This window comes from Stenella coeruleoalba (assembly GCF_951394435.1).
Source record: "Stenella coeruleoalba genome assembly, chromosome: 14".
In the NCBI taxonomy this organism is placed as follows: Eukaryota; Metazoa; Chordata; class Mammalia; order Artiodactyla; family Delphinidae; genus Stenella; species Stenella coeruleoalba.
Genome location: NC_137160.1, coordinates 83,246,559 through 83,273,792, shown reverse-complemented (window position 1 = coordinate 83,273,792; position 27,234 = coordinate 83,246,559). Strand labels below are relative to the sequence as shown.

General features: G+C 41.2%; 1 protein-coding gene across 1 annotated transcript in view; it reads left to right on the top strand.

The window, feature by feature from the left end:
• Positions 1 to 805: 805 nt before the first annotated feature.
• Positions 806 to 27,234, top strand: part of SBNO1 (strawberry notch homolog 1) — a 54,979-nt gene continuing 28,550 nt past the window's right edge. The window contains exons 1-10 of the mRNA XM_079943060.1: positions 806 to 945; positions 9,065 to 9,196; positions 9,720 to 9,824; positions 11,476 to 11,788; positions 16,247 to 16,347; positions 20,152 to 20,248; positions 21,491 to 21,651; positions 24,640 to 24,773; positions 24,962 to 25,052; positions 26,561 to 26,779. Of these exons, the coding sequence (XP_079799186.1) occupies positions 9,065 to 9,196; positions 9,720 to 9,824; positions 11,476 to 11,788; positions 16,247 to 16,347; positions 20,152 to 20,248; positions 21,491 to 21,651; positions 24,640 to 24,773; positions 24,962 to 25,052; positions 26,561 to 26,779 (1,353 nt within the window). The 5' untranslated portion in view covers positions 806 to 945. The remainder of the gene's footprint in view (positions 946 to 9,064; positions 9,197 to 9,719; positions 9,825 to 11,475; positions 11,789 to 16,246; positions 16,348 to 20,151; positions 20,249 to 21,490; positions 21,652 to 24,639; positions 24,774 to 24,961; positions 25,053 to 26,560; positions 26,780 to 27,234) is intronic.

The window sequence follows — 27,234 nt, the reverse complement described above, 5'->3', positions numbered from 1 at the left end:
TACCGGGTGTGTGTGAATAAAAAAGAAGTGGGGCTGATTACGCTCTCACTCCTTAGGATCTGTACATGGCAGTGGACCAGCCGAGGGGCTCCGAGTTACTTGCGGTTTCACATTGAATAAAGTGCTTTGAGCAAGCAATGAGTAGGCGAATATTTTTTTCTAGAATTAACTAAGGTAACGAGCTTTTCAAAGTGACAGAGACGCCACTAGGTAACTTCCCGGCCCAGAGCCACACATCGAAAAGGTTTTGAAAACAGCTTCGGGCCCCTCCTAGCCTGACTTTGAAAGCAGGTGTGGGACGCATGCGCCCGGCCCACCGGTTGACCTCCTGGTGGCAACCCAGATCACGGACCTTCTTCCCGACAGCCCGCGAGGGAGAAAGGGAGGGGGAACGGAACTCTCGCGAGATCTTTCGAGCGCCGGCGGAAGCAGTAGACACGTGACTCTCCTAGGCGGCCTTCGTCTTCCCCCCTCCCCCTTCCTCGGAAACCCGGCCCCCTCACCCCTCGCCCACCCCGGAGCCGCGGTAATGGACGGTTTGGGTTCCGGAATTCCCTTGGATCCAACCACTGATACCGGGTCGGCAGGAGCGACGGAGTCCGTGCTTAGCGGCGAAGGCAGGGGCGGTCAAGATGGGGGGGGGAAATCATCCTCCTTCACCTAGGAGGGAGGCGGGGCGGAGAGGGGCGCTGGGGAGTGGGGTGGGGGAGGGAGGAAGTCACGTGGGCCGTGCGCGCGGCGCCTCATCCGTTGCCCCACCCCCTCCCGGCGGGGCGGGGCGGGGGGGCTGAGGGGGAGGGGCGTCAAGATGGCGGCGGGGAGGTAGGCAGAGCCGGACGCCGCTGCTGCCGCCGCCACCGCCGCCGCCTCCGCTCCAGTCGCCTCTGGTTCTTCAAGCTCTCGCTACCCGGAGAAGCTGTTCCGGCGTCGGATCCCGCGGGGAAAGTAAGTCCTCTCCTTAGCCCTTTTCTATCTCTACACTCCCCCTCCCGGACAGCCTCCCACTCCCACCCTCCTCAGGGGGCCGTGCGGGGCCGGGCTGGGGGGGGCCGCCACCTCACCCCGGCTTGGGGCCTCCCTCGCCCCTCGCAGCCCCCTCAGCTGCACGCCCTGGGGGCCCTCGGGGGCACGGTCCCGGCGGTGGCCCCGCCGCGCTCGCTTCCTCTGCCCGTCAGCGCCGGGCCCTGCGGTCGCCGCGCGTGGGGCTCTCGGGCCCCGGGGGCCCCGCTGTCCCGGGCCGGAGGCACCCCGTTTGGGCGAGGAGGCAGCGTCTGCGGACGCCGGTTCCGGCTCCGACTGGGCCGTACCCCCCCTTGCTTCCGCGGCTCGACCCGGGGGCTGCGAGGTCCCGGCCTCTCAGGAAAGTGAGCTCCGTAATCCTTCAGAAGTCCTCCTGCCGGACGATTGTTCCGGTTCAGGGCGAGTGCGGGAGGCGACAGGGTCGCCCAAGATCTGAACCCCCGCACCTGCAGTTTGCGGATTACCTCGCTGTCGGGGCGATGGGGACGGTACGTGGGGCACGTGGGGCCACCTTCACGCCTCACCCGGTGATTAGGTTAATTTTGCCTCGAGCTCGCTCGCTCGCCTCCTGGACCCTAAGTAAGCATCTGTGTGGAGGGGAAAGGCGGTTGGGAATTGGCTTACTTTGAGAGTGTTTGGCGTAACGAGCATCTAAAGTTCCCCAAACCAGTGTATGCTGGTGGTTTCCCAGAAGTGGTTTGGGGTCGGTTTAACCGCTGAGGAGGTTTGGATGTGCCTGAACCCTTGTGATTGTTTCTTTCCTGACCCTGGCATCCAGCTCCTCCCCTTTCCACCCCGGCTTTGTGTTTCTGTTTGGTTAATGTTTGCGGACCACTAACTTGATCCTCGCACAGAGAAGCTCTTTTTATGTGCGTGCTCCGTTTACTGTGGGAGGCTTTTGTTTTGGGGAGTCGCTGGTTGAGAAACGTGGGAAAAGAACGGGCGAGAAAATGAGAGTCAAATAAAGCAACGTTTTTAGCCATTGAATTGCCCAGCCAGTTGTAACCGCACCCGGAAGTTTGTACTAAACACGTGTTGATGAGAAGAAGGTTAAAAACTGGGTCCCCTTTGACCTTTAAAAGTTGATTATTAGCAGTTTATGTTGAGTTAAATGTGTCATATTCTCTAGGCAGCCAGAATTAGAGACGGAATAGGGTTTCTAAAGTGTCGGCAGGAGGGTCCAGAAAGCTGTCAAACCCCTAGTTGCTCTAGCGCGGTTCCTCAGAACAGTTGGAAACAGTTAAACCAGATAACAGTGCGGAGGGATTCCATTTTTTCCCAGTTATTTACCGCAATCAGAACTGCTTTTCATAAGCAGTGGGGAAAGCCTTCATCACTGCACAAAAGATAGTTTGTACAGAATTTCTAGGATAAAATGTAGAATTTGCTGCTGCTGCCTTGAGTGGGACATTAGTTTTGCAAGCAAGGGAACATTTTATTTTCATGTTTAAAGAAGTTGTTTCCAAAGTTTACCTTACCAGAGAAGACATCTTTACTCTTTTCCTCTGGATTCTGCTTTTTATCTCCCAATATAACTTTATTCCCAGATCTAATTTTGTTCCATACAATCCTCCAGAATTTTAAATAAATTTTATTTTAGTTGCTGGGTAAATGTTAAAAAGGGAGGCTTAGTGAGTGGCTTACAGATCGTAAATTCATCATCCATTCATCCATCCATTCATTCATCCATCCATTGAATGCTCTTATGTGTCAGTTTTACATGTTTTAAGGGTTTTGCTGAGATTACTATTTAAAAACGTGCAGTATGGAGATTCTTTTCATGTTTTTTTAAAGTCTTTTTTCGCCTCAAAGACTTTAGGTACAGATAACATATTGGCATTTCTTAGTCTCTGAATTGAGCTTTGATTTGAGACTTGCCGCCTTGCCTGTGAAGGAAGACAGCACACAGGTCTGAGGTCTGCTCTTAGCAAGATACCTGACTTTTCGTGAGGCTCTGTGGGTTTGTGCTTTGCCTGCCAAAAATTGGTGTAAAGATACTTTCCGAGAGGAATTGTTTTCCATTAAATAGACAATTAATAACCAAGATGATGTAATCCTTAAGTTTTTGCAGTTGTCTTTTTTAATGCTAATTGACAGATCCACTTTGATGTGGTTGAGCTTTACTAAGTAAGGACAACCTTGTGATACCACTGAAATTTTCTGTAGATGGAAAGGATAGGCTCTTGAAGAGCAGGAACTCTCTTTTATGAAAAAAAATATGGTATAAAACCCGTCAAATTAACTTGCTTATTTACCTCTTGGGAGACAGTATATAGCACAGAGCAGTGATTTTCAAACCTTTTTTACTGCATTCCGCAGTAAGAAATGTGTTTTACGTTGTGACCTAGTACATAATGCACGCATAGAACTCAGTTTTGTGAAATGTTTACACTCTCTGCGTGTGCTGCATTAATTCTGTCTGTATTTAAAATATTTGAATATTCTATATTTGAAATACTTAAAAATACTGGTCATGACATACTTAAATCATTTGACAGCATTGTTGTGACCAGCAGTTTGAAAAATACTGGTATGGCGTTAGTAGCACAGAATCTTGGGATGGGCGGGCAGGGTGCAGGGCGCAGGTATCAGCCCTCCTAGGTTTGTAATTCTGCTACAAGCTTGCTTTGTTGTTACCTTGTTACAGTTCATCTCTCTAAGCCTGTTTCTCATCTCTGACAAGGGAATAAGGGATAGTTTTTACTCATGGATTATTTTGAGAGTTAAAGAATTCCAACCATATAGTGAATGTCGAGAAGACTAGCCATCTGCTTTTGATGGTGTGATGGAGAAAGTAGTGCCCCCCACCCAAATCTTTCTTGGGTTTCTTTTTCAAAGCATTTTTGAAACTTGTATATAATCTGCACATTCCTTTGTGATTCCATTCTTCCTATAGGTTTTGCAATGAGAGTGAGGGGAGGGGCCCTTTACTGAGCAATCGCTGCTTGGGGAAGTAGGTGTTAAAAAATACAGATTATATCCTTTTAGGTAAAGAAAATCCTTTTTAGCAAACTTCTTCATACCTACCTTCCCTTCCTCCTGATACTCTTAAGGAACCAGCACTCAGTAGACACTTAATGAATACTTGTTGATGGACTTAACCAGCTAAATTCTAAGTGGATCATTATCCTTCAAATTCTTAAGCTGAGTGCCAGTCATCGACATCCAGGCTACATAAAAACAGAGTTGGGTCAAAAATTAGACATGTTTAGCACTATTAAGTAAAGAGAAAAATCCTTTTCAGGCAAAGATATTTCTTTCTTTCTTTTTTTAATAAATTTAAATTTATTTTATTTTTGGCTGCGTTGGGTCTTTGTTGCTGCGTGAGGGCTTTCTCTAGTTGTGGCTGGTGGAGGTTACTCTTGGTTTCGGTGCACGGGGTTCTCATTGCGGTAGCTTCTCTTGTTTCGGAGCTCTGGGGTGCGTGGGCTTCAGTAGTTGTGGCACGCAGGCTGAGTAGTTGTGGTGCGCCGGCTCAGTAGTTGTGGTGCACAGGCTTAGTTGCTCCACAGCATGTGGGGTCTTCCCGGACCAGGGCTCTAACCTGTGTCCCCTGCATTGGCAGGGGGATTCTTAACCACTGCACCACCAGGGATGTCCGGCAAAGATATTTCTAAAATGATATTATATGTGCACATTTAAATATGTCTACCAGTTTCCTCTAGATATGCTAATTGATTAGATATATTGGATGTATGACACTTGAGTAAAAAGGGTGCTAGTATTTTATAGAACTAATGTGGAAGTTAATTAGTGAATAAATTGCCAACAGGTAGTTTGTATTCTAGATATAAAGTGTTATATCAACAATTTGAAGGAAAACATTTTTTGAACATTATAGTAATGTTTATCAATATAATGGTTAATAGTAGCTAATATTTATTCCAGGTAGTGTAATATTTACTCAACACAGCAATCCTGTAAAGTAGGTTCTATTTTTATTCCCATTTGAAGATGAGGAAACTGAGTCACAAGTTATTACTTAACTGTGTTACACTACTTAGCAGATGGTGTAGTCAGTATTTGAAACCAGGTTTTCCCCTTGACTTCATAGTCTCCTCAGCCTCTGTAGTGTACTGCTGTTGCTGCTGCAGGTACATCTCTTGTATCTGCCCAGAGCTATAAAGATCTGCTTCGGTCTCAACAAGAGGAACCTTGTCCTTGTTGATAGGTTTCAGTGTTGGTGTTCTCAGTGGGAACTGTATCCTTTCATTCTTCTGATTGGCTGTTGTTTCTCAGGATTCTCTTCCTGCCAAGGATGTCTCTTAGTTTCTGTCTACTACTGTGTCATTAGTCCTTATTTATCATAGACGCTTTCATAGGAGTCCTATTTTTGAATACGTGATATTTTCAAATGTATTTATGATAAAAATGGAACCTTTTTCTTGTCCGTTGTTTGAGGTAGAATCACTCTGTGTTTAGTAGTTAGCAGTTCTTTTTCACCTAACAGTGTTTGTGTTTACATTATACTTAGTGGGTTCAAAGTGAAAATGTTTTTTTCCCTCTCAGGAATAAATCTTACTTGTTTGTAAAATGTGGGGAAGGTTGCATAATATAACCTTTTAGGGGCTCTGTCAGCTTGAGCACTGAAATTCTGTGAGTCTGTAATATTGATAGTTTCAGAATAGGAATATGATTAAATATTAAGGATTTTCCTTAATGGAGTTAGAGAATGGCATAGATGTGTCCTCTTTATCCCCTCTCCACTTCTCATGCAAAAAAAGTGCAAATAGGGAATTTGTGCCCAATTGGCTTGAGAGAAAGGATCCCTTGATTTTGTTTGTGTATAAGATGTATATAAAATTAAAATCTCTTTCATTAATAGCTCGTAAAAGACAATGTCTCTTATAGGCATTGTCAGTACTAGGTCACTGCTCAGATCAGAGGGTCTCAAATTGTGATTCCTGTGCATTTTGAGTAGGTCACTGATAATGTTACTTATAACTGTTGCCATCATTTCTTATGGACTCCAACAGGTTTACTCCCCAAATAACTCTCTTCCATGATATTTTTGTACTTATAATGCTAATTGTTCAGAAAATATATTTCAGAAAGCTCTCGTGAATTCAGTAACACATGGATTAATGGATCCCTCGGCCTCCAAGCTTTCTGTGGTCTGTAGTTTAGGAATCATTGGTTTAAAAGAATGTGCTTTTGTTTCAAATGTAAATAATTATTTCCAATATTTACTTTAAAAAAGATGACATTTTGATAGTCTCAGGAATTATTAATCTAGGTCAAAATAAGCCATAGCAAGTGGGCTAAGACCCTGTATTCCCATAGGTCATTGGTCCTAATGAAGTATTTTATAGATTGAATTTTTTTTTTTTTTTTTTTTTTTTTTTTTTTGCGGTACGCGGGCCTCTCACTGTTGTGGCCTCTCCCGTTGCGGAGCACAGGTTCCGGACGCACAGGCTCAGCGGCTGTGGCTCACGGGCCCAGCTGCTCCGCGGCATGTGGGATCTTCCTGGACTGGGGCAGGAACCCCTGTCCCCTGCATCGGCAGGCGGACTCTCAACCACTGCACCACCAGGGAAGCCCTGAAAATATTCTAAAGCATTGGTTTGCTCTTTTGGTACATATTTGTACTATGTACTAGGATAGTAGTTTGTAAAGTGTGGTCAACTATGTATTAGAAAAATGGATCAACTTTTTTTTAAAATAAATTTATTTATTTTATTTATTTCTTTTTGGCCGTGTTGGGTCTTCGTTGCTGTGTGCAGGCTTTTCTCTAGTTGTGGCGAGCGGGGGCTACTTTTCGTTGTGGTGCGCGGGCTTCTCATTGCAGTGGCTTCTCTTGTTGCGGAGCATGGGCTTTAGGCACGCGGGCTTCAGTAGTTGTGGAACGTGGGCTCAGTAGTTTTGGCTCGCAGACTCTAGAGTGCAGACTCAGTAGTTGTAGCGCACGGGCTTAGCTGCTCTGCGGCATGTGGGATATTCCTGGACCAGGGCTCGAACCCGTGTCCCCTGCATTGGCAGGTGGATTCTTAACCACTGTGCCACCAGGGAAGCCCCCAAATGGATCAATTTTATATTAAATCCATATTTTGACATTTCTCCTTGTCTCCTCTGTCATCCGGTTCTTTCATATTTCCATCTTGTTGTTTAATACTAATTCTCCCCTTTCCAGTTTTAATGTCAGACAGGCTTTTATTCCGAAGTTAAGTATTGAAACTTCACAGGTTACCAATATTGACTTCTTGATCTACTCATTGGAAAGAGAATGCATGGGCTTTGGGAATTTGAACAGTCTAGATCTGGGTGTGACCTTGGGCAGGTAATTTAAGCTTTTTGAGCCTCAGTTTCATTTCTAGAATTATAATACTTATCTTGCTCAGGGTTGTCATGGACTAGTGATGGACATGAAGAGCCTGACACTGTGCCAGGCTTGTAAAAGATACTTAGTCACTGTCAGTTCCCTTCCCTTCCTCCTATCTGCTCAAAATGCTTTCTTCCTTAGACTTCTTTTCTCTAAAAATTTTGGGGAAATCTCCTTTGGGCTATCCTTCCTCTCATCCTTTAAACAGTAGGTCTGCCCTTCGTTTCATTTCTGGATATCTGGATGTCTGGATGACTGAAGCAGCAGTTCCTGTTAAACAAGAACCAGAGACGCTACCTACTCCAGCACTATCTTTGTAAATCACATCTTTGTAAATGATGTACAAGCGACGTAGACCTACCTAGTAGAGAATTTCTCTATGAAATGTCCTGCTTTGATCTAAAACAGTGGTTCTTGTATGTTGGGAAGTCGTGGTCATGGTATTCTTGGCTAACAACTTTTTTTTTGTAGGACATAACGAAACATTTAATTTCATTGCACAGTCTGAGAATAAATGGACTAGCTGAAAATTAGTTTATTTATGTAATGTGAAGTTAGTTCTTTGATAAAAACAAGTACTCACATTTCTCATAATTATGTTTGTGTATATAAATTGGTTATTTCAGATAAATTAATGAGAAAAGTTAAAATTAAGAAAGCTCTGTTAAACTTCTTTTTCCCTACAAAATGGATAAAAATCCATCTTAGTGGTAGAATACTTTGATTTGGCTCCTATGAGTACAGTTGGAAAACCCCAGCTGAAAGTGTATTTGCCTGCTCGAATTAGGCATTTTCCCCCTAAACTCCATATATCTCACCTTTAGGTCTCTTGGGCTCAACCTTTTTCATTTTCTCTTGGCTTAACTCTAATTATCCATCAACTCATGCTTTTTTGTGTGTGTTTCATGTTCTCCCTTCCATTTTGAGCTTTTATTTAAACTTAGTCTTATGGATTCTCCTTAAATATCTTAGAATCCATTCCCCCTTCTTTCTCTTTACATCTCACTGTTATAGCACATCATCTTTTTCCTGATCTGCTGTAGCATTTTCCTAAGATGTCTCCCTGCCTTGGTCTTACTCTACCCATTCTCAGTTTGCTTCCATACTGCTGTGGAGTAATTTTTCTAAGTCACAAATCTGACTATGTCTTGCAGTCCTCTATCTGAAAACCCTTTGGTGACCCCTGATTCTCACAGGATTAAATGAGCTCTTTAGCATGGTGTTCAGAGCTGTGGGCGAAAACTTCTTCGTCTCTTGCCATCACCTTTGTGAACCTCGTATTTCTGTTCTGAGCTTCCGTACCCATGTTGAACTACTCTAGCCATCTTTCTTAGAGTGCCAGCATCATTCGTGCCCCCATAAGTTTGAATGCACTATCCAGAAGATCCTTGTCTACCTGGCAATTTCTTACCTGAGACTTGGCTCCATTGTCATCTTTGTAATCTCTCTCCCCAGGTGAATTCAGCATTTCCTTCTCTGTTCCCACAGCATTTTGTAACGTATACTCTTTCTGTGATTTGCATACTTTTCTGTCCTTTCCATCTTAATGTGAATTTCTTGGGATCAGAGACTATTGCTCTTTCATCCTTTTTTTGCCTGCTGTGTAGCAGGTTCTTCATAAATATTGAATGAACGGATCCGGTAGAAAATGTTGGTTTATGTTTAGAAGAGAGTTAATTGTCATTTTAAGTTTTTAATGTTAATATTTAATATTTTGTTCTAAAGATGGTGGAGCCAGGGCAAGATTTACTGCTTGCTGCTTTGAGCGAGAGTGGAATTAGTCCGAATGACCTCTTTGATATTGATGGTGGAGATGCGGGGCTTGCAACTCCAACACCTACCCCTCCCGTACAACAGGTAAGTGTTTTCCAAAGCCTCTGTAAGAAGTGAGTTTTTTCTTAATTTTACTTTCTATTATAGAAATAGGTATTGTTAAGCGTTAATTTTAAATATGCATGTGAATATTACTTTTATGTTGATTATTAGTCTTTATTCACAAAGTGGAAAATACTTGGCAGTGAAAATCAAGACATTTTCTGCTTTGATATATAACGTAAGAGATGAATTGCTTAGAGTTACTGTGGGAGGATCACTAATCTCAATATTTGTCTTTGTACTTTATAGGAATATTTTTCTGAGGTTTCACTATACACATTCTCTGAAAGCAAAAATAAGATTCTGGTGTTAGCGTAGTTTAGTGAAGATGTTATGCTTGCAAAGATTGTTACTTTATACCTGGTATCAGTGATTTTACATTCCATTTGAATGCAAAGCTTGAAAAATTTTTTTATTTTAATAATATAAATACATCTCTTGTTCTTGAAACAGAATTCACTGCCGTCATTCTTTATTTCTTTCTCTGATGTTGTTTTCTCTCCAGTCAGTGCCACTTAGTGCATTAGAACTAGGTTTGGAGACTGAAGCAGCAGTTCCTGTTAAACAAGAACCAGAGACGCTACCTACTCCAGCACTATTAAATGTTAGGGTAAGAATTATTTAGATTTGGCATTACTATGAAAATAGTTTAGGGTTGTAGTAAGAAAATAACCTTTAATATGAAATAGTTTTATTTCACTAGTTCTGCTTTTTGCTGCTTCTTTCCCAGTATTCTATCTACTCTCACCTCCTACTTTATAAAATGTTTCTTTCACTCTTCTGGTAGTTATGTTGATCAAAAGATTAAGGGGAAAGAAACCCCCATTTTTTTAGGTTATTTATTGCAAGTGATAGAAAATTCATGAAGTAAAGGTGAACTACACGTTAACCCACTACACTTTTCATTTTTACTTGTTTATTTCAGCTTTTGTCCATTGGTATATATAATTTTTATGTGATTGTTACTGTGCTTTAAATGTAGAGTTCCACTGACCTTGTTTTAAACATAGCAGTTTTCGTTGTTGTTGTTACTGTAGGCTGGGCTGCACGTCTTGTGGGATCTTAGTTCCCCAACCGGGGATTGAACCTGGGCCATGGCAGTGAAAGCCCTGAATCCTAACCAGTAGGCCACAGGAAACTCCCTACGCATAGCAATTATTAATTTAAGCTCTAGTGGTATAAAAGTATTGGACTGGTTAAAATTTGATAACTTTTGATAAATTATTGTTGAGAGTTACATTTAAAATTAATAGTAATGTAGAAGATTCTTGTTAGAGAAGTCATTAACAAATAACTTGAAGGGGGAAAGAAGTAGAAATAGACTTAAATTTATAAAAATATCTGTTGGGGCTTCCCTGGTGGCACGGTGGTTGGGAGTCCACCTGCTGATGCAGGGGACGCGGGTTCGTGCCCCGGTCCGGGAAGATCCCACGTGCCGCGGAGCGGCTGGGCCTGTGAGCCATGGCCGCTGAGCCTGCGCGTCCGGAGCCTGTGCTCCGCAACGGGAGAGGCCACAACAGTGAGAGGGCCGCGTACTGCAAAAAAAAAAAAAAAAAAAAAAATCTGTTTTACTTTAGTTGGTTGAAGTCACAGACATTTGTTATCCTCAAATCTTGACTTTTTTTGTTCATTTTTGTCCAACTCCTAACTCCCACCCTCCAACTATAAAAATAAAATGCTATGTAGCTTTGCCTTAGGCTCAAAGGAAGCATCCGCATTATCACTGATATTTGTAATTTACCTGGGTGGATCATTCATGGGGGCATAGGAATTTAAAACTCTGCTTGGTGGTCTTATCTTATTAAGTTAAACGTTAGTATAGTCTGTATGATAGCAGACAAAGCATTGGACAGGAATCATAGAATGTTAGAAATGGAAAATGGTCCTCAGAGACCCCGGGCCTCCAGAGGTAAAGTGATTTGCCTAAGGTTATCTGATTAGTTGGGGGCAGTGCTGGGATTAGAAATTATGTTCCTAGTCCTTGTGTTATGTAGGGTGACTATACAACACAGCTTGCTTAGGATACTCTCATTTTATGCTTGCTGCCCCCAACACTACTATTATACCTTCTTTTTCTCAAATGGTGTATTTTAACTAGGTAGTTTATATCTAATGATATTTATTAGAACCGAAGTGCCAATGGTTGCGTAAGATTCTTAATAAGTCAGTTTTAGAGTTTTAAATGGCCTGTTGTACTTGTGGATATGGGTTGCATTAGAGAATAAAGAATTTTTCACAGGTTATATGGTTTTCTTTTCTAGCAGCAGCCTCCATCTACTACAACATTTGTGCTGAATCAAATAAATCAGCTTCCGACTTTGGGATCTACAATTGTAATGACTAAAACACCACCTGTAACCACGAATAGGCAAACCATCACTTTAACAAAGTTCATTCAGACTACTGCAAACACACGTCCTTCAGTCTCAGCACCAGCAGCACGAAATGCCATGACCTCTGCACCTTCAAAAGACCAGGTTCAACTGAAGGACCTACTAAAAAATAATAGTCTGAACGAACTCATGAAACTGAAGCCACCGGCTAATATTGCTCAGCCAGTTGCAACAGCAGCTAGTAAGTCTTTTTGTTTTCAACAGTGTCAACTGCTTGCCTTCATTAAGATATGGCAGTGTGTTTTTAAGGTTTTGCTTAGGTTTTAAAAGAAGTAGTCATGACAGGAGATGATATCTGCATGACTCTGTGGACTTATAGTATTTATGCAATTCAAGGGAAGCAAAAATTTAGAAGCCTTAGCCTTAAGCTTTAAAATGAAGTGTGGAATTATCAAGTGGCTACATGAACACCATGAGATCTCAGTTTTATAAATTGTGAATAACTGGTTAACATTTTTCTCAGTCATTTAAATCAGTGCTTTTCAAACTTTATAACTCTGAGTCACTTGGGGATCTTTTTTTTTTTAAATGAGTTTTTTTTTTTTATTAATTTATTTTTTGGCTGCTTTGGGTCTTCATTGCTGTGTGTGGGCTTTCTCTAGTTGTGGCGAGCATGGGCTACTCTTTGTTGCAGTGTGCGGGCTTCCCATTGTGGTGGCTTCTCTTGTTGCGGAGCACGGGCTCTAGGCGCACGGGCTTCAGTAGTTGTGGCACGTGGGCTCAGTAGTTGTGGCTCGCGGGCTCTAGAGTGCAGGCTCAGTAGTTGTGGCGCACGGGCTTCTTTGCTCTGCGGCATGTGGGATCTTCCCAGACCAGGGCTTGAACCCATGTCCCCTGCATTGGCAGGCGGATTCTTAACCACTGTGCCACCAAGGAAGTCCCATTTGGGGATCTTTGTACAAAAACAGAGTCAGATTCAGTAGGTCTGGGATGGGGACCAAGATTCTGCATTTCTCATAAGCTTTTAGAGGTGCTGTTGCTGGTGGTCCTTGGACCATGCTTGAGGTGTAATGGGCTTTAAACTGATACTTCGCTACTTTAACTCTTACAGTTTTATGATTTTGCTTGTCATTAGCTTCATTGTATGTCGGTAGTCGTGTTTTTTAGTCAGTTTTCTTTTAAAATATATAAACTTTCATTGTAATGAAAATGAATAGTAATTCACTATATTTTCTTCGAAGAGTGAACACTCAAAATACTTTTTTAATAATAGCTTTACTGAGATAATTTACATACCATTGTACCTTTTAAAGGGGTACAATTCAGTGGATTTTGGTATATTCACAGAGTTGTGTAACCATTACACTAGCTAATCCATAATGCTTTAAGTGTAGGTTTAGATCTAAAGAGAAAAAGCTCAACAGTGATTTGATCACTCTTTTTTAGGAATTCATTTATGCATAAACACTATAAATTTTACAGTTAATTTTTCTTCTCTGGAGTGGCTTTTTTATTGCTCACTTATTCAAAAGATATTTATTTATTTATTAATTGCCACACTACGAGGCATGTGGGATCTTAGTGCCTTGACCAGGGATCGAACCCATGCCCCCTGCAGTGGGAGCACTGAATCTTAACCGCTGGACCGCTAGGGAAGTCCCTGTTCTAGGATTCTGAGACTATGGCTGGGAAGAAAACTATTGAAATTTCTGCCCTCATAGAGCTTGCATTTGAGTGGAGAAAAACAGACAATAAACAAAATAAATGAAGTATATAGTATGTTAGATAGGGGTAGGCACGTGGAGAAAAATAGAAAATGGAATATGGGGCAGGAAGAGGTTGTATTTAAGTGGAATGCTTAGAGGAAGCTTTGTGTTTATTGTAGTAAGGTAATTTTAAGGGTAAAATAGAGTTTTTTTTTAACTTCGGCTATATCAAATTTTAGTAGTATAGTTTTAGAAACTGAAAAATGTGAACTCTTTTTTTTCTTTTTTTGGCTGTGCCACTCGGCCTACAGGATCTTAGTTTCCCAACCAGGGGTTGAACCTGGGCCTCAGTGAAAGCGTGGAGTCCTAATCACTGGACTGCCATGGAATTCCCAAAATGTGAACTCTTAAGAGGGATATTCTTTCCTTCCTTTTTCCATTGAGCTAAATAGTATTTGACTCCCTGCCTGGTGATTTATACTAATACCTAATACATAGCATCCCACTGGGCTCTTGGAATGGGGTGCTGGATATTGAATAGAGAGTTCCTCCTTCCAAACAGCTGCTTTATTTTTCCAATTGAGAGAGATAAGTTTTAATACCCGATATATAATTTTGTAGCAGAATTGATTGCTGGGAAGTTCTAATGTGCTTGTGTTTATAGAGTAGAGGGCCAGGGACTTCCCTGGTGGTCCAGTGGTTAAGAGTCTGCACTCCCAATGCAGGGGGCCTGGGTTCAATCCCTTGTCAGGGAACTAGATCCCGCGTGCCACAACTAAAGATCCCGCACCCGGCAATGAAGATCCCGCATGCCGCAACTAAGACCTGGCTCAGCCAAATAAATAAATAAATATTAAAAAAATAATAACAAAGTAGAGGGCTGGGGCATTCTAAAGGAATGAGCAAGGAGTGTTTGTAGGTGATACAGAACTAACTTTGTCTTCAGTGACAAATGCAATTAAAAATATCAGATAATCTAATCTTTGAGTCCACACCTTTGTGCCTTTTGGCTGTAGTTTTACTCTTAAGGTTATTGTCCTGAACTGACTGGAGCCTGGCAGCTAGATGCCCATTGAGAAATTATTTTAACTGTCTCAGGATTGATTTCCATTCTGTGCCATGGAGAGCAGGACCACGGCCCTGACCTAGCTGAGGTGCAGGGCAGCATCTGGAATGGCTTCTGGGAGACTTAGGGGTGATCAGCAGTTAGTAGAAGCTGCTTTTCATTAAAGTCTTTGGATTTAATGAGGAGAAAGACTGCTGCTGTGCCATCCTGAGGAAAGTTTAGAGAGCAAAACAAAAGAGCTTTGGAGCTGACCGAGTAGTATCTAGTACAGTAACATCTCCCACATCCAGTATAATACTTCTTAAAAGACAAGTCAAGGCCATCCTTGTGTAGAAGGCTGAGAAATTGTCAGACTAGACCAGGGCTGAAAAAGAAACATAGTAAGTGAATGCCGAAGATAAACCAACTTTTGTGTTGTAGGAGAGGGTCATCTTTTTACTGAAAGGGAAGAATGTTAAAAGTGTCAAACTGCAAAGAGCGAGGTTTTGCATGTTCTCTCTCTCTCTCTCTTTTTTTGGCCGCCCCGCATGGCTTGTGGGATCTTAGTTCCCCAACCAGAGATTGAACCCAGGCCCTCAGCGGCGGTGAAAGCATGGAGTCCTAACCACTGGACCGCCAGGGAATTCCCTGCATGTTCTCTGCCCCTTTTGGAGCCCTTAGCCCTTTAGGTGTCTCTTTGGATTCTGATCTCTCAGTTGAACTCCAGTCCTGTAACTCTTTCTATGAACTGTTCAGTGGCTCTCCCACAGTTATATTAAACAGATCTGTGCTCCTAAGTAAATTTATTATCTCTGTACCAGCTTCCTTATTTTGCTAACACTTTAATCCCAGCCATTTTGTAGTCCCAAGTGACAGGCCACCCAAATACTCCCTATCTTTTGGTAGAATACATAAGATCATAATCTGTTCTCCTGGTGTAATTTTCACACTGTAATTGCAAGAATACCAGGTACTGGGAGTGCTTCAGGTATACTTGGAGGATGGAGGCTAGTAACAGGGGCTCAGAACTTCTCAACCAAGTAGTTCTTTTAAAAAAAAAAATTAATTAATTAATTTTTGGTTCTGTTGGGTCTTCATTGCTGCGCGCAGGCTTTCTCTAGTTGCAGCGAGTGGGGGCTGCTCTTCGTTGCAGTGCGCGGCCTTCTCACTGCTGTGGCTTCTCTTATTGCAGAGCATGGGTTCTAGGTGCGTGGGCTTCAGTAGTTGTGGCTCGCGGGCTCTAGAGCGCAGGCTCAGTAGTTGTGGCGCACGGGCTTAGTTGCTCCGCGGCATGTGGGATCTTCCCGGACCAGGGCTCGAACCCGTGTCCCCTGCATTGGCAGGCGGATTCTTAACCACTGAGCCACCAGGGAAGCCCCGTAGTTCTACTTTGATTGATACTTTGATGGAGAGGTTCTTGTGCTATATCTTAAAAGAGTTTGCAAACCACTGGTATAGAAGAACAGGTTCATTCTTTGGATCTTTATTCTGAGGGAAGACAGTAGAGTTCCCAAACTTTTTTTTTTCCCTTCCAGAAATAATTATTTTGCCTTGAAGGTTAGTAAGTACTTCCAGATCAGGTGCGATTGATTCTGTCTTGGTGCTAATACCAGGTTTTGCACCAAGTGAAGTGTCTCAGAGTAATGCTGGCTGTGGGTAATTGTTTTGAAATAAACTGCCAAATAGCGTTCTGGTTAAGGTGTCTTTTTGATAAATAGTTTTCAAATTTCCTGTGCACATGTTTCCTTTTAAGTTGTTTTCTAATGTTAATTCTTACCTCCGTAATGACATATAGCATGAGTATTTTTATCCTTATGCTTAATTTAAGTTAGAGATAAGCAGATTGGTATTCTTTGGTTTGTGAAGTGGGTAAACTTTACTGAATTTTTTAAAAACTGTAGGAAAATAGATATTTTGTTATAAAATGTACATTATTTCTCCCCCTCAGCTGATGTAAGCAATGGCACAGTAAAGAAAGAGTCTTCTAATAAAGAAGTAGCAAGAATATGGATAAATGACATGAAAATGAGGAGTTTTTCCCCGACCATGGTGAGTTTCAAAAGCTATATCTGTATTTTTGTGTGGTATGAAAGTACACTTGGCTAAGTGTAGCCCTCAGAAAACTTTTTTTGGGGTGAAGGGGAGCTTCTCAGCTACATAAACTAATGAACAAGCATTAAACCTCACTGGAATAAATTAATATATGCTAAACAAGGGGATTATAAGATACATATTTGATAGATAGAGTATTATACAAAGTGCTGACGCTTTTCTATTGTGAATTTCATCTGATAAGTAAAAAGGACAATGTGGAGTTAACCAAAAGTATTTGATAATTATGTCCATTTTAGGATTGAGCCTTATTATATAGCTGGTTATGGGATGTCAGATCATATAATGGTTTAGTTGTGAGTAATTATATGTTAACATTATTTTTACATTTTGGAAATGCTATATGCTTCAGGTAAATTGACTCTGTGCGTGTATTTAATAATTACGCAGTGTATAACCCTGCCTCTGTGTGGTGGGTTTCTGGCTCCCCATTTTAATAAACATATAATTAATGCCACATGGTTTAAGTAGTAATATAAGGTACAGCAAGAGGTAAATAGTGATGCTCGCAATAGGGCTTATGAGTTTGTAGGAAGATGAGACTCAGATGGCCTAGGAGGACTTCACTTTTTTTTTTTTTAAATAAATTTATTTATTTGTTTTTATTTTTGGCTGTGTTGGGTTTTTGTTGCTGCGCATGGGTTTTCTCTAGTGCAGCGAGCGGGGGTTACTCTTCATTGTGGTGAGCAAGCTTCTCATTGTCGTGGCTTCTCTTGTTGCAGAGCACAGTCTCTAGAGCGCTCAGTTGTTGTGGCACACGGGCTCAGTTGCTCCGCGGCATGTGGGATCTTCCCAGGCTAGGGATCGAACCCGTGTCCCCTGCATTGGCAGGCGGATTCTTAACCACTGCGCCACCAGGGAAACCCAGGACTTCATTCTATGGAGGCAATGTCATGGAGTTTGGGTGTTGAGTCTGGAGAGACTTTGAGAGGGCCTTTTAGGAAGGGAGCTACAGCATTAATAGGCACAGAGGAGGTGGTAGCTATATGCTTAGGATACTTGGCTTGCAGGAAGAAATTGGAACGGTTGATTGGGGGCTCTCTGGAGGGTCCTGAATTGAATTTGATGGACTTGGGACTTGGAGCAGCACCAGTGAGGCCCCTGGAAGTAGAGGGACCTGTTAGTGACTCAGGATGTGTTGGGAAGAAGAGACAGGTTAGGAGGTTGGTTAAGTAGTCCAGAAGGGAAGTGATAAGGAACTAAACGTCAGAGATTGCAAAGGTGATTGGAAAGGATGAGGGGAAAGGTAAAAAGAAAGTAAGAGGGGACTGCACATAATGATACCAGAGGATTGGTAAGACTGGGAATGAAATACAGAATTGGAGAGACAGCAAAGCAACCTGTGCCTGAGGTTTTGAATGGGGACCAGGAGAACAAGTGTTGGCAGTATCAGTTTACTTAACAGTTGAGTGCCAGCAGCTTACTTGGAAGTTGATTTTTGGAAAATAAGAATGCATTTTTTCTTTAAGATTATTTAGTGCTCAAGTTCCCAGTCCAGCCCATGTTGCCCATAACACGCCAAAAGTTCTATATTGTCCTAGCAGTTAAGAGACATCTAACAGATTGCAAACTGGTAGCCTGTGGATAAAAACCAATTGACAGGTGTTTTGTTTGGCGTCCACATTATTTTGAAAATTCTGAATGTGTTGCAAACACATAAAATGCTGATTTCCAGGTTCTCTTGAAAAATAGGAGTACCTGATAATCCTGGGCCCACATTCCTCACTTCGTGTTAACATGCTTAGAGTTGAGTAGTGAACATCTACTTTGTATGTTGGTCACACATTCCCCGTGTACCACAGTCTCCCTCCCCTTCATTTATCTCCTTGACCCTAAGCTTGGTGTCAGTTGCCATTTTACATCCAGCTGGCTTAGACATATTACTTGTCTGGTCCTTGGATTTTGTGACCGTATTGTGTTACCACCTAATCCTCCAATTATATACCTGCGGTATATATTTTTTAAAGGTAGGGAAAGACAAGGTAGAGGGAGAAAGGCGGCTGGTCATTTAGCACAGTGCGCATTCCTATTTTACAGATGAGGAAAAGGTGCAAAGGGGGATGGGCAGGACTCAGAATGTAAGTAATTTGCCCAAGGCTACACAGATAACAGCAGAAGTGGGGTCTGGGTCTGTTTCTTTGGCCAGCCCCATTTCATCTCTTATTTCTGAAACTGGGTTTTATTTTGGCATACTTTCTGAGAACATTCAGGGTTTCTTTGGATTTTTTTTCTAAGGACTCCATGGGTTGATGGCTGCATGTTTATCTCACATCTCCCTTTTCTTTCCCACATTTATTGAGCATCTATGTGCCATCATATGCTGCTCTAGACTAAATAAAAATAAATAAGTAAAATATAAAATAAAAGAGGAGCCTGACCTTACATTTTATTTATTTATTTGTTTTTAAGATAAACTTGTTTTATTTATTTTATTTTTGGCTGCGTTGGGTCTTCGTTGCTGCACGCGGGCTTTCTCTAGTTGCAGCGAGTGGGGGCTACTCTTTGTTGCGGTGCGCAGGCTTCTCACTGCGGTGGCTTCTCCTGTTGCAGAGCACGGGCTCTAGGCGCACAGGCTTCAGTAGTTGTGGCACGTGGGCTCAGTAGTTGTGGCTCGCGGACTCTAGAGCGCAGGCTCAGTAGTTGTGGCGCACGGGCTTAGTTGCTCCGCGGCATGTGGGATCTTCTCGGACCAGGGCCCGAACCCGTGCCCCCTGCATTGGCTGGCGGATTCTTAACCACTGCGTCACTAGGGAAGCCCTGATGTTACATTTTAATGCCATGTGTCCTTGGCATTACCTGTAGGTCCTGACTAGGTTTTCTCTTTGTCCTTCTCCTCCCTTCCTTGGTATACTGGGTCCCACAGCTTCTTCCCTACATTCTTCCTTGATCAAGCCCACATTAATAAAGAGCTTCCCATTATGGTTTACTGATAGTGAAAAGCAGCTTTTTCAGGCGCTTCTTAGTCCCCTATTCCTCCCTGCCTCTACCTCTTTAAGATTCTGTAGAGAAACACAAGGTAACAGGACTATATTGACCATTCACTCACTTTGCCTGGGGCAGTCTGGGTTTACTGCTGTTTTCCTGGTGTAAGTTACTAATAACTCCTCATTTTATTCTCAGATGTGCTGAGGTTTGGAGAGTAGGTGATATAGGATTCTGTATGATTGTTGTTGTGTCTGTGGAGACACAGATGTCTGAAGTAAATTCGCTGTCTTTTAGAAGAACCTTTAAACTCCAGAGTTTTCTACGGTTTTGGTTTTAGGATCTAAGGGAAAGAAACAGATGAAGGTAACTGAGAAGAGGGTGGGATGTGAGACTTAAAGAGAGTTCCTGCCCATGAGATTGTAGGATGTGCTGCTGGGGCTCATCCACCTTTTCTCTCCAGACCCCTTGTTCTTTCTATTCCTGGAACTGCAATGAAGATTGAGGACTGGAGGTTAGACTTCTGGGCATCAGGGAGGCTGGCAGGTAATACTGAAGGGGAAGGTAGTTTGAGAAGGTGGTGGAGCCCTGTGGTGACCCATTTGTGTGTTTGCGATGAGAGCAGGTCATGGATTATCTGTGCTTATCTTTGGAGGAGCAGGGAAACCATAGACTCTGACCCGGATATTAGGGAATATAGAAGTGGTATGTCCTGTTTCCAAGATTGAAGATAGTGGGTATTCCTACAGAAGAGTTTTTCTGTGTGTTGGCTGGGCCTCCAGTTTCTGGACTTAGTTGATTTTGCTCTCTCTGTTACAGAAGGTCCCTGTTGTGAAAGAGGAAGATGAACCAGAGGAAGAAGATGAAGAAGAAATGGGTCATGCGGAAACCTATGCAGAGTATATGCCAATAAAACGTATGTCTTTGGGATTTGTCAAAATAATGAAAGACTTCTGGGTTCCTTTTGAACTTAAAAAACTGCCACACACATTATTATGTATTAAGATCTATCCATGTTGGGTACCTCAGAATTTGATAAGTGTGAGCTTTGTAGTGTGGTTTTTTTTTTTTTTTTTGCGGTACGCGGGCCTCTCACTGTTGTGACCTCTCCCGTTGCGGAGCACAGGCTCCGGACGCACAGGCTCCGCAGCCATGGCTCACGGGCACAGCCGCTCCGCGGCATGTGGGATCTTCCCGGACCGGGGCACGAACCCGTGTCCCCTGCATCCGCAGGTGGACTCTCAACCACTGCGCCACCAGGGAAACCCTGTAGTATGTTTTAAACTAGAATATGTTTTAAAATAGCTACATGAAAATTCTGTGAGTTTTTAAATTTTCCTACAGAAATTTAGAGCTTTGCTTTGGAATGAAGTCTTTTAAAACCAGGAGTGAAAAGGCTTTTTCCTTTCAAGTTAATTCTGCTCATATCAGCAGTGATTATAAAATCATAGTAAATTACAGAAATGTAAACACGTATCTTAGCTTTATACAGCTTATCTAAAGCAAATTATAAAAACATGGGAATCTTAAAAATAAAATCTGCTATTCGAATTCAGTGGTTTAAATTAACACTATTGCTTCCTTTTTTCCCGTAATGACCATGATTCATTTTTTTAGTGGCCACTGTATTAAGTTGAAAATGAATAATTTTTAGTTTTTGTGTAAAATTTTTCACTTTTTCATTTTATGGGGGTAATAAGATGGAAAAAAATCTATGGCTAGAATTTTTCTCTCCTATACTCTGGCTTTCTATAAAAAGTCACCAATAAGACCACTTAAACTAAAAATCTCTGTTTACCAACTGTGTATGGATTCCAAGGTCCCATACTTTCCTGGTTATTTAAAATGATGTCGTTAATCTAGGATTATGTTCTGTTACTACTGGAGAACCTGTTGGTATGAACTGTGGTGGTATTTTTCTAGATCTTTTTAATCAGCAAGTCTCTATTTAAACCATAGGTAGTTGATAAATAGGTAATTTTAGTCAAATTTAAACAGTACTTTACCATCAATCAGTGACTTTATATAGGATCCCAGGGTGTATAGTTACTTCTTATATTTTCTCTGTCAGGAGAAATATTGCAATATCTTATGATAAGACTGGGAAGTGTTATTACTTAGAATAATTAAAATGAAATATTTTTAAATTTTTATTTAGTAAAAATTGGCCTGCGTCACCCAGATGCTGTAGTTGAAACTAGTTCTTTATCCAGTGTTACTCCTCCTGATGTTTGGTACAAAACGTCTATTTCTGAAGAAACCATTGATAATGGCTGGTTATCAGCATTACAGCTTGAGGCAATTACATATGCAGCCCAGGTAAGCTGTGTAATTTATAGCTACATACAGTTTTTATCTTTAATTTTAGTTCACAATGTATAGTTGTTTTAATTCAAAGTTAAGTTTCCCTTGCATGAAAATCTTGTGAATGTGATTTTTATAGAAGTTTTATGTGTTAGAAAATTAAAGGGGTAGTGTGGATATGGGGAGTGTGTTTCTAGTGCAAATGATAAATTGTCATAACCGTTTTGGAATTCACTGGGAACATGTATTAAAATTAAAAATACCTATATCCTTTTACCTAACAATTCCATGCGAGTCTGTTTCATAGAACTATTAGATAAGAACATATATATATAAGGCTATTTGTTGCAGTTTTTTTTCCCCCCAGTGGCTGAAAGCTAGAAAAGATTTGAAAGCTCACACCCTTGGGGAGTGATTGAATAACCTTTGGTATTACCATATGGGTGTTTTACCAGCTTTTATATTATGTCAATTGTCTTGAAAGGATTTCTGAAATACTCCATTTTTGTAAAATAAATAGGCAACCATCCCCCATATTTATGTTTTATAAAAAAGTTTGTATTTGGTTGTACAGTCCTTGAAAAATTATGGAAGAATACGCACCAATTTTTTAACTTTAATTACCTGCTACATACGAGGGTAGCAAGAAAAAAATACACAGACCTCGGAGATAGGGCAGGTTTGGTTCCAGACTACCACAGTAAAGCAAATGTCACAATAAAATGAGTTGCATGAAGTTTTTGGTTTCCCAGTGCATGCAAAACTTAGTGTTTACACTATTATGTAGTCTGTTAAGTGTGCAATAGCATTATGTCCAGAAAAACAATGTACATACCTTAATTTAAAAATACTTTAATGCTAAAAAATGCTAACCATCATCTGAGGCTTCAGCAAGATGGGGGGAGGTCTCGCCTTGGTGTTGATGGCTGCTAAATGATCAGAGTGGTGGTTACTGAAGGCTGGAGGGGCTGTGGCAGTTTCTTAAAATAAGACAACAGTGAAGTTTGCTGCATTGATTCATTCTTCCTTGCACTAATGATTTCACTGTAGCATGCAGTGCTGTTTGATGGCATTTCACCCACAGAACTTCTTTCAGAATTGGAGTCAGTCCTCTCAAACTCTGCCACTGCTTTATCAACTAAGTTTATGTAATCTAAATCCTTTGTTGTCATTTCAACCATCTTCACAGCATCTTCATTAGGAGGAGATTCCATCTCAAGAATCTGCTTCCTCCACTGAAGTCTTGAACCGCTCCAAGTCATCCATGAGGGTTAACTCCTGTTAATGTTGATATTTTGACCTCTTCCCATGAATCATGAATGTTCTTAGTGGCATCTAGAAGGGTGATGCCTTTTCTGGAAGGTTTTCAGTTGATTTTGTCCAGATGCATCAGAGAAATCAACTATCTTATGGCAGTTACAGCCTTACAAAATGTGTTTCTTAAAGAGTAAGATTTGAAAGCCGAAATTACTCTTAGCTCCATGGGCTGCAGAAAGGCTGCTTTACAAAGCAGGCATGAAAGTGACATTGATCTCATTGTACATGTCCATTAGAGCTCTTGGGTGCATTGTCAATGAGCAGTATTACTTTGAAAGGAATCTTTCATTCTGAGCAGTAGGTGTCAACAGTGGGTTTCAGATATTCAGTAAATCATGTTGTAAACAGATGTGCTGCCTTGTTCCATTTGTAGAGCACAGGCAGTGTAGACTGAGCATAATTCTTAAAGGCCCTAGGGTTTTTGGAATGGGAAATGAGCATTGGCTTCAACTTCAGGCCACCAGCTGCATTAGCCCCTCATAAGTCAGCCTGTCCTCTGAAGCTTTGAAGCCAGACATTGACTTCTTCTCTAGTTATGAAAGTCCTAGATAGCATCTTCTTCCAAAAGAAGGCTGTTTCATCTACATTGAAAATCTGTTGTTTAATGTAGCCACATTTATCGATTATCTTAGCTAGATCTTCTGGATAACTTGGTGAAGCTTCTGCATCAGCACTTGCTGTTTCACCTTGCAATTATGTTACGGAGATGACTCCTTAAACCTCATGAACCAACCTCTGTGAGCTTCAGAATTCTTCTGCAGCTTCCTCACCTCTCTCAGCCTTCGTAGAATTAAAGAGTTAGGGCCTTGCTCTGGATTAGGCTTTGGCTTAAGGGAATATTATGGCTTGTTTGATCTTCTTTCGAGACCACTAAAAGTTTCTTCATGTCAGCAATAAGGCTGTTTCGCTTTCTTATTGTTTGTTCACTGAAGTAGCACTTTCAATTTCCTTTAAGAACTTTTTTTTTCATTCACAATTTGGCTATCTGGAGCACGAGGCCTGGTATTCAGCCTGTCTAGGCTTTCAACATGTCTTCCTTATGTTGTAATCATTTCTAGCTGTTGATTTAAAGTGAGAGACATGCAGCTCTTCCTTTCACTTGAATGCTTAAAGAAGCCATTGTAGAGTTATTAATTGGTCTAATTTCAATACTGTTGTGTCTCAGGGACTGGGGAGGCTGAAGGAGAGAGAGAGATGGGGGAAATGGCCAGTCAGTGGAGCAGTCACAATACACACAACATTTATTAATTAAGTTCACCATCTTATATGGGCGGGGTTCATGGCAGCCCAAAACAATTAAAATAGTAACATCGAAGATCACTGATCACAATAACAAATATAATAATAATGAAAAAGTTTGAAATAGTATGAGAATTACCAAAAAGTGACTCAGAGACACGGAAGAGCAACTGCTGTTGGAAAAATGGCACCAATAAAATTGCTTGATGCAGGGTTGCCACAAACCTTCAATATGTAAAAAATGCAGTAGCCCCTGAAGTGCAGTAACAGTGAAGCACAATAAAATGAGGTATGCCTGTATAGTTACGTAAAAGTATGCACACTAAGCCAACTACATGCCATTTCTATAAAAACAGAGAATGTTAATATATGACTAAAACAAGGTATGAAAGACTGATTGCCAAAATATCTAAAGGAATAGATAATTACCAGCGTTTTCTTTTTCAGCAACATGAAACATTCCTACCAAATGGAGATCGTGCTGGATTCTTAATAGGTGATGGTGCTGGTGTAGGAAAAGGAAGGACAATAGCAGGAATCATCTATGAAAATTATTTGTTGAGTAGAAAAAGGGCTTTGTGGTAAGTGCTAAAGACTGGCTGTGGAAGCTTTTGTTTGTGAATAATCCAGCATATGGGGATGGGTCTTCGTGAGTAGGTATATTTTTTTGAAGTGTCAAGGCCTGGGTTTGTTTATTCCTGAATATTGCTAGAATGATGGGATTTGTATTGAATTTGTGTGTTTTTCTTTTCCCTTTTTTTTGTGGCAGGTTCAGTGTTTCAAATGATTTAAAGTATGATGCCGAAAGAGATCTGAGGGATATTGGAGCAAAAAACATTTTGGTCCATTCATTAAATAAGGTATGAAACTTTTCTATTCAGTTGGTCATTCAATAAATATTGACTTATCTGTGAGATGGGAATAATAATAGTTTCTACTTCGTAGGGTTGTTAAGAGGATTAAATGAGTTATTTCACAGAAAGCATAGTGAGTGCTAGCCACTATTGTTGGTTTTCGGATTACTAAGTGTTAAATAATATGCTAGGTAGGGTTATGTAGCGGCAAACAAAATAAGCATTGTCTGTTTTTATGGAGTTTATTCTCTTACTCTTCAGGGTTTTTCATTTGTTTGTTTTTGTCTGTTTCTGAAGTTACTGTATATGAGTGAAACTCATATACTTATGAGTATAAGGGTGCAGTGTGATAAAGCTATATGGACAGGTAGTGTGCCCATCGCATCATATAGAGAGAATTGTGATTTGGACACTGTTTTAGATATTTGTACATTCAGTGGACTTGTATACCCGTACCTGTGTTCATGTTAAAACAGTTCTGTCAAATGGAAGAAAATGTGTTTCATTATCTAGAAAGCACAGTCCAATGTTCATTTAGCAAATCTTTATTGACCTCCTACTATGCAGCAATTCCTGGAGTCACATGGGTAGAATAGACAGACCTAGTTCCTGCAGGTGCTTCCTTGCTAGCCCTTTGAAAATAAGTAAATGTAAATCTACTTTCCATGCGAGTCCTAAGTTGCTTCAGTGTTGAGTCCTAAGTTGCTTCGGTGTTGTTGCCCTGCCCATCAGTGGCTTTTTTTGGATGAGGGTTACTGAGTGGTTTGTTGGGTTAAGTACTGTGTCTTGAATGACTACTAGCAGTTCAAAACTGAAACATGTAAGGGGCATCTAGAAATATTTTTGATTTCTAAATCAGCATAATTGAGGAAGACCACAGTAACTATTAATCATAATTCTTATATAGCCCTCAGATCTTAATTACAGTGCTTTGCATGTAGTAAATGCACAATAAATATTTGTAGAATGAATATTGTGACCTTTTCTTGGGGAGTTTGATTTGTAATCTTTTTTTTTTTTTTTTTTTTTTTTTTTGCGGTACACGGGCCTCTCACTGTTGTGGCCTCTCCCGTTGCGGAGCGCAGGCTCCGGACGCGCAGGCTCAGCGGCCATGGCTCATGGGCCCAGCCGCTCCGCGGCATGTGGGATCTTCCTGGACTGGGGCATGAACCCGTGTCCCCTGCATCGGCAGGCAGACTCTCAACCACTGTGCCACCAGGGAAGCCCTGTAATCTTTTATTGATGATAGACTTTTTTGAGACTTTGATGAAAACTGGATCCTTGTACGTTAAAGTTATACACACACACACACAAACACACACGAGAGGGTTCATGTGTGTGTGTATGTATGTGTACACATGTGTATGAGAAATTTTGTGTATGATTTTAAGAGGTCCTTTGACTTTCCTGAAGCCCATCATGGTACCACCAGTTTCCTGCTGTAGAAATCTGGGTGGGATAAATATTTTAGAGACAAAAGTGTATTTATTAAGTTCTTCTCTTTTCTTTTTTAGTTTAAATACGGAAAAATTTCTTCCAAACATAATGGGAGTGTGAAGAAGGGTGTGATTTTTGCTACCTATTCTTCCCTCATTGGTGAAAGTCAGTCTGGTGGTAAATACAAAACGAGGTTAAAACAACTCCTACATTGGTGCGGTGATGACTTCGATGGAGTGGTATCCTTTGCAACAAGTTTTATAATTTTTAATGACACAAAATATAACACACAGGAATTCTGAGGTTAAATAAAAAGACTGCTGGGACGAGAGCTTTAATGATTACATAGAGTCCAAGGGAGTCAGAAAGTTGATTCTGTTTTGTAGCTGTCATATACGAGGCCAGTATTTAAGTTCCTGCTTTAGGAAAATGTTAATAGTTTTGGGACATGCTGAATACTATATTCCCTTCTTAACTTAGTGATTTCCAAACTTATTTGCTCATAGCATACCTTTTACTATCCTGCATGAGGATCACCAGTTTTTGAAGTACTGATTAAGTTGGTTATCAGTTGTGCTTCTATTTAACAAAATTTGCTCTAATTATCTGTGTGGTGGACATTTTTAGCCGTAGTGGATCCTTTCGTTCATTCTAATTAAGAATTAAATATCCAGTTCAGGAGTGACAGCGCCGCAAGGTGGCAGCCACCACGGGCTCGGACAGTTTATGAAAACTGAATATACAGCATTAA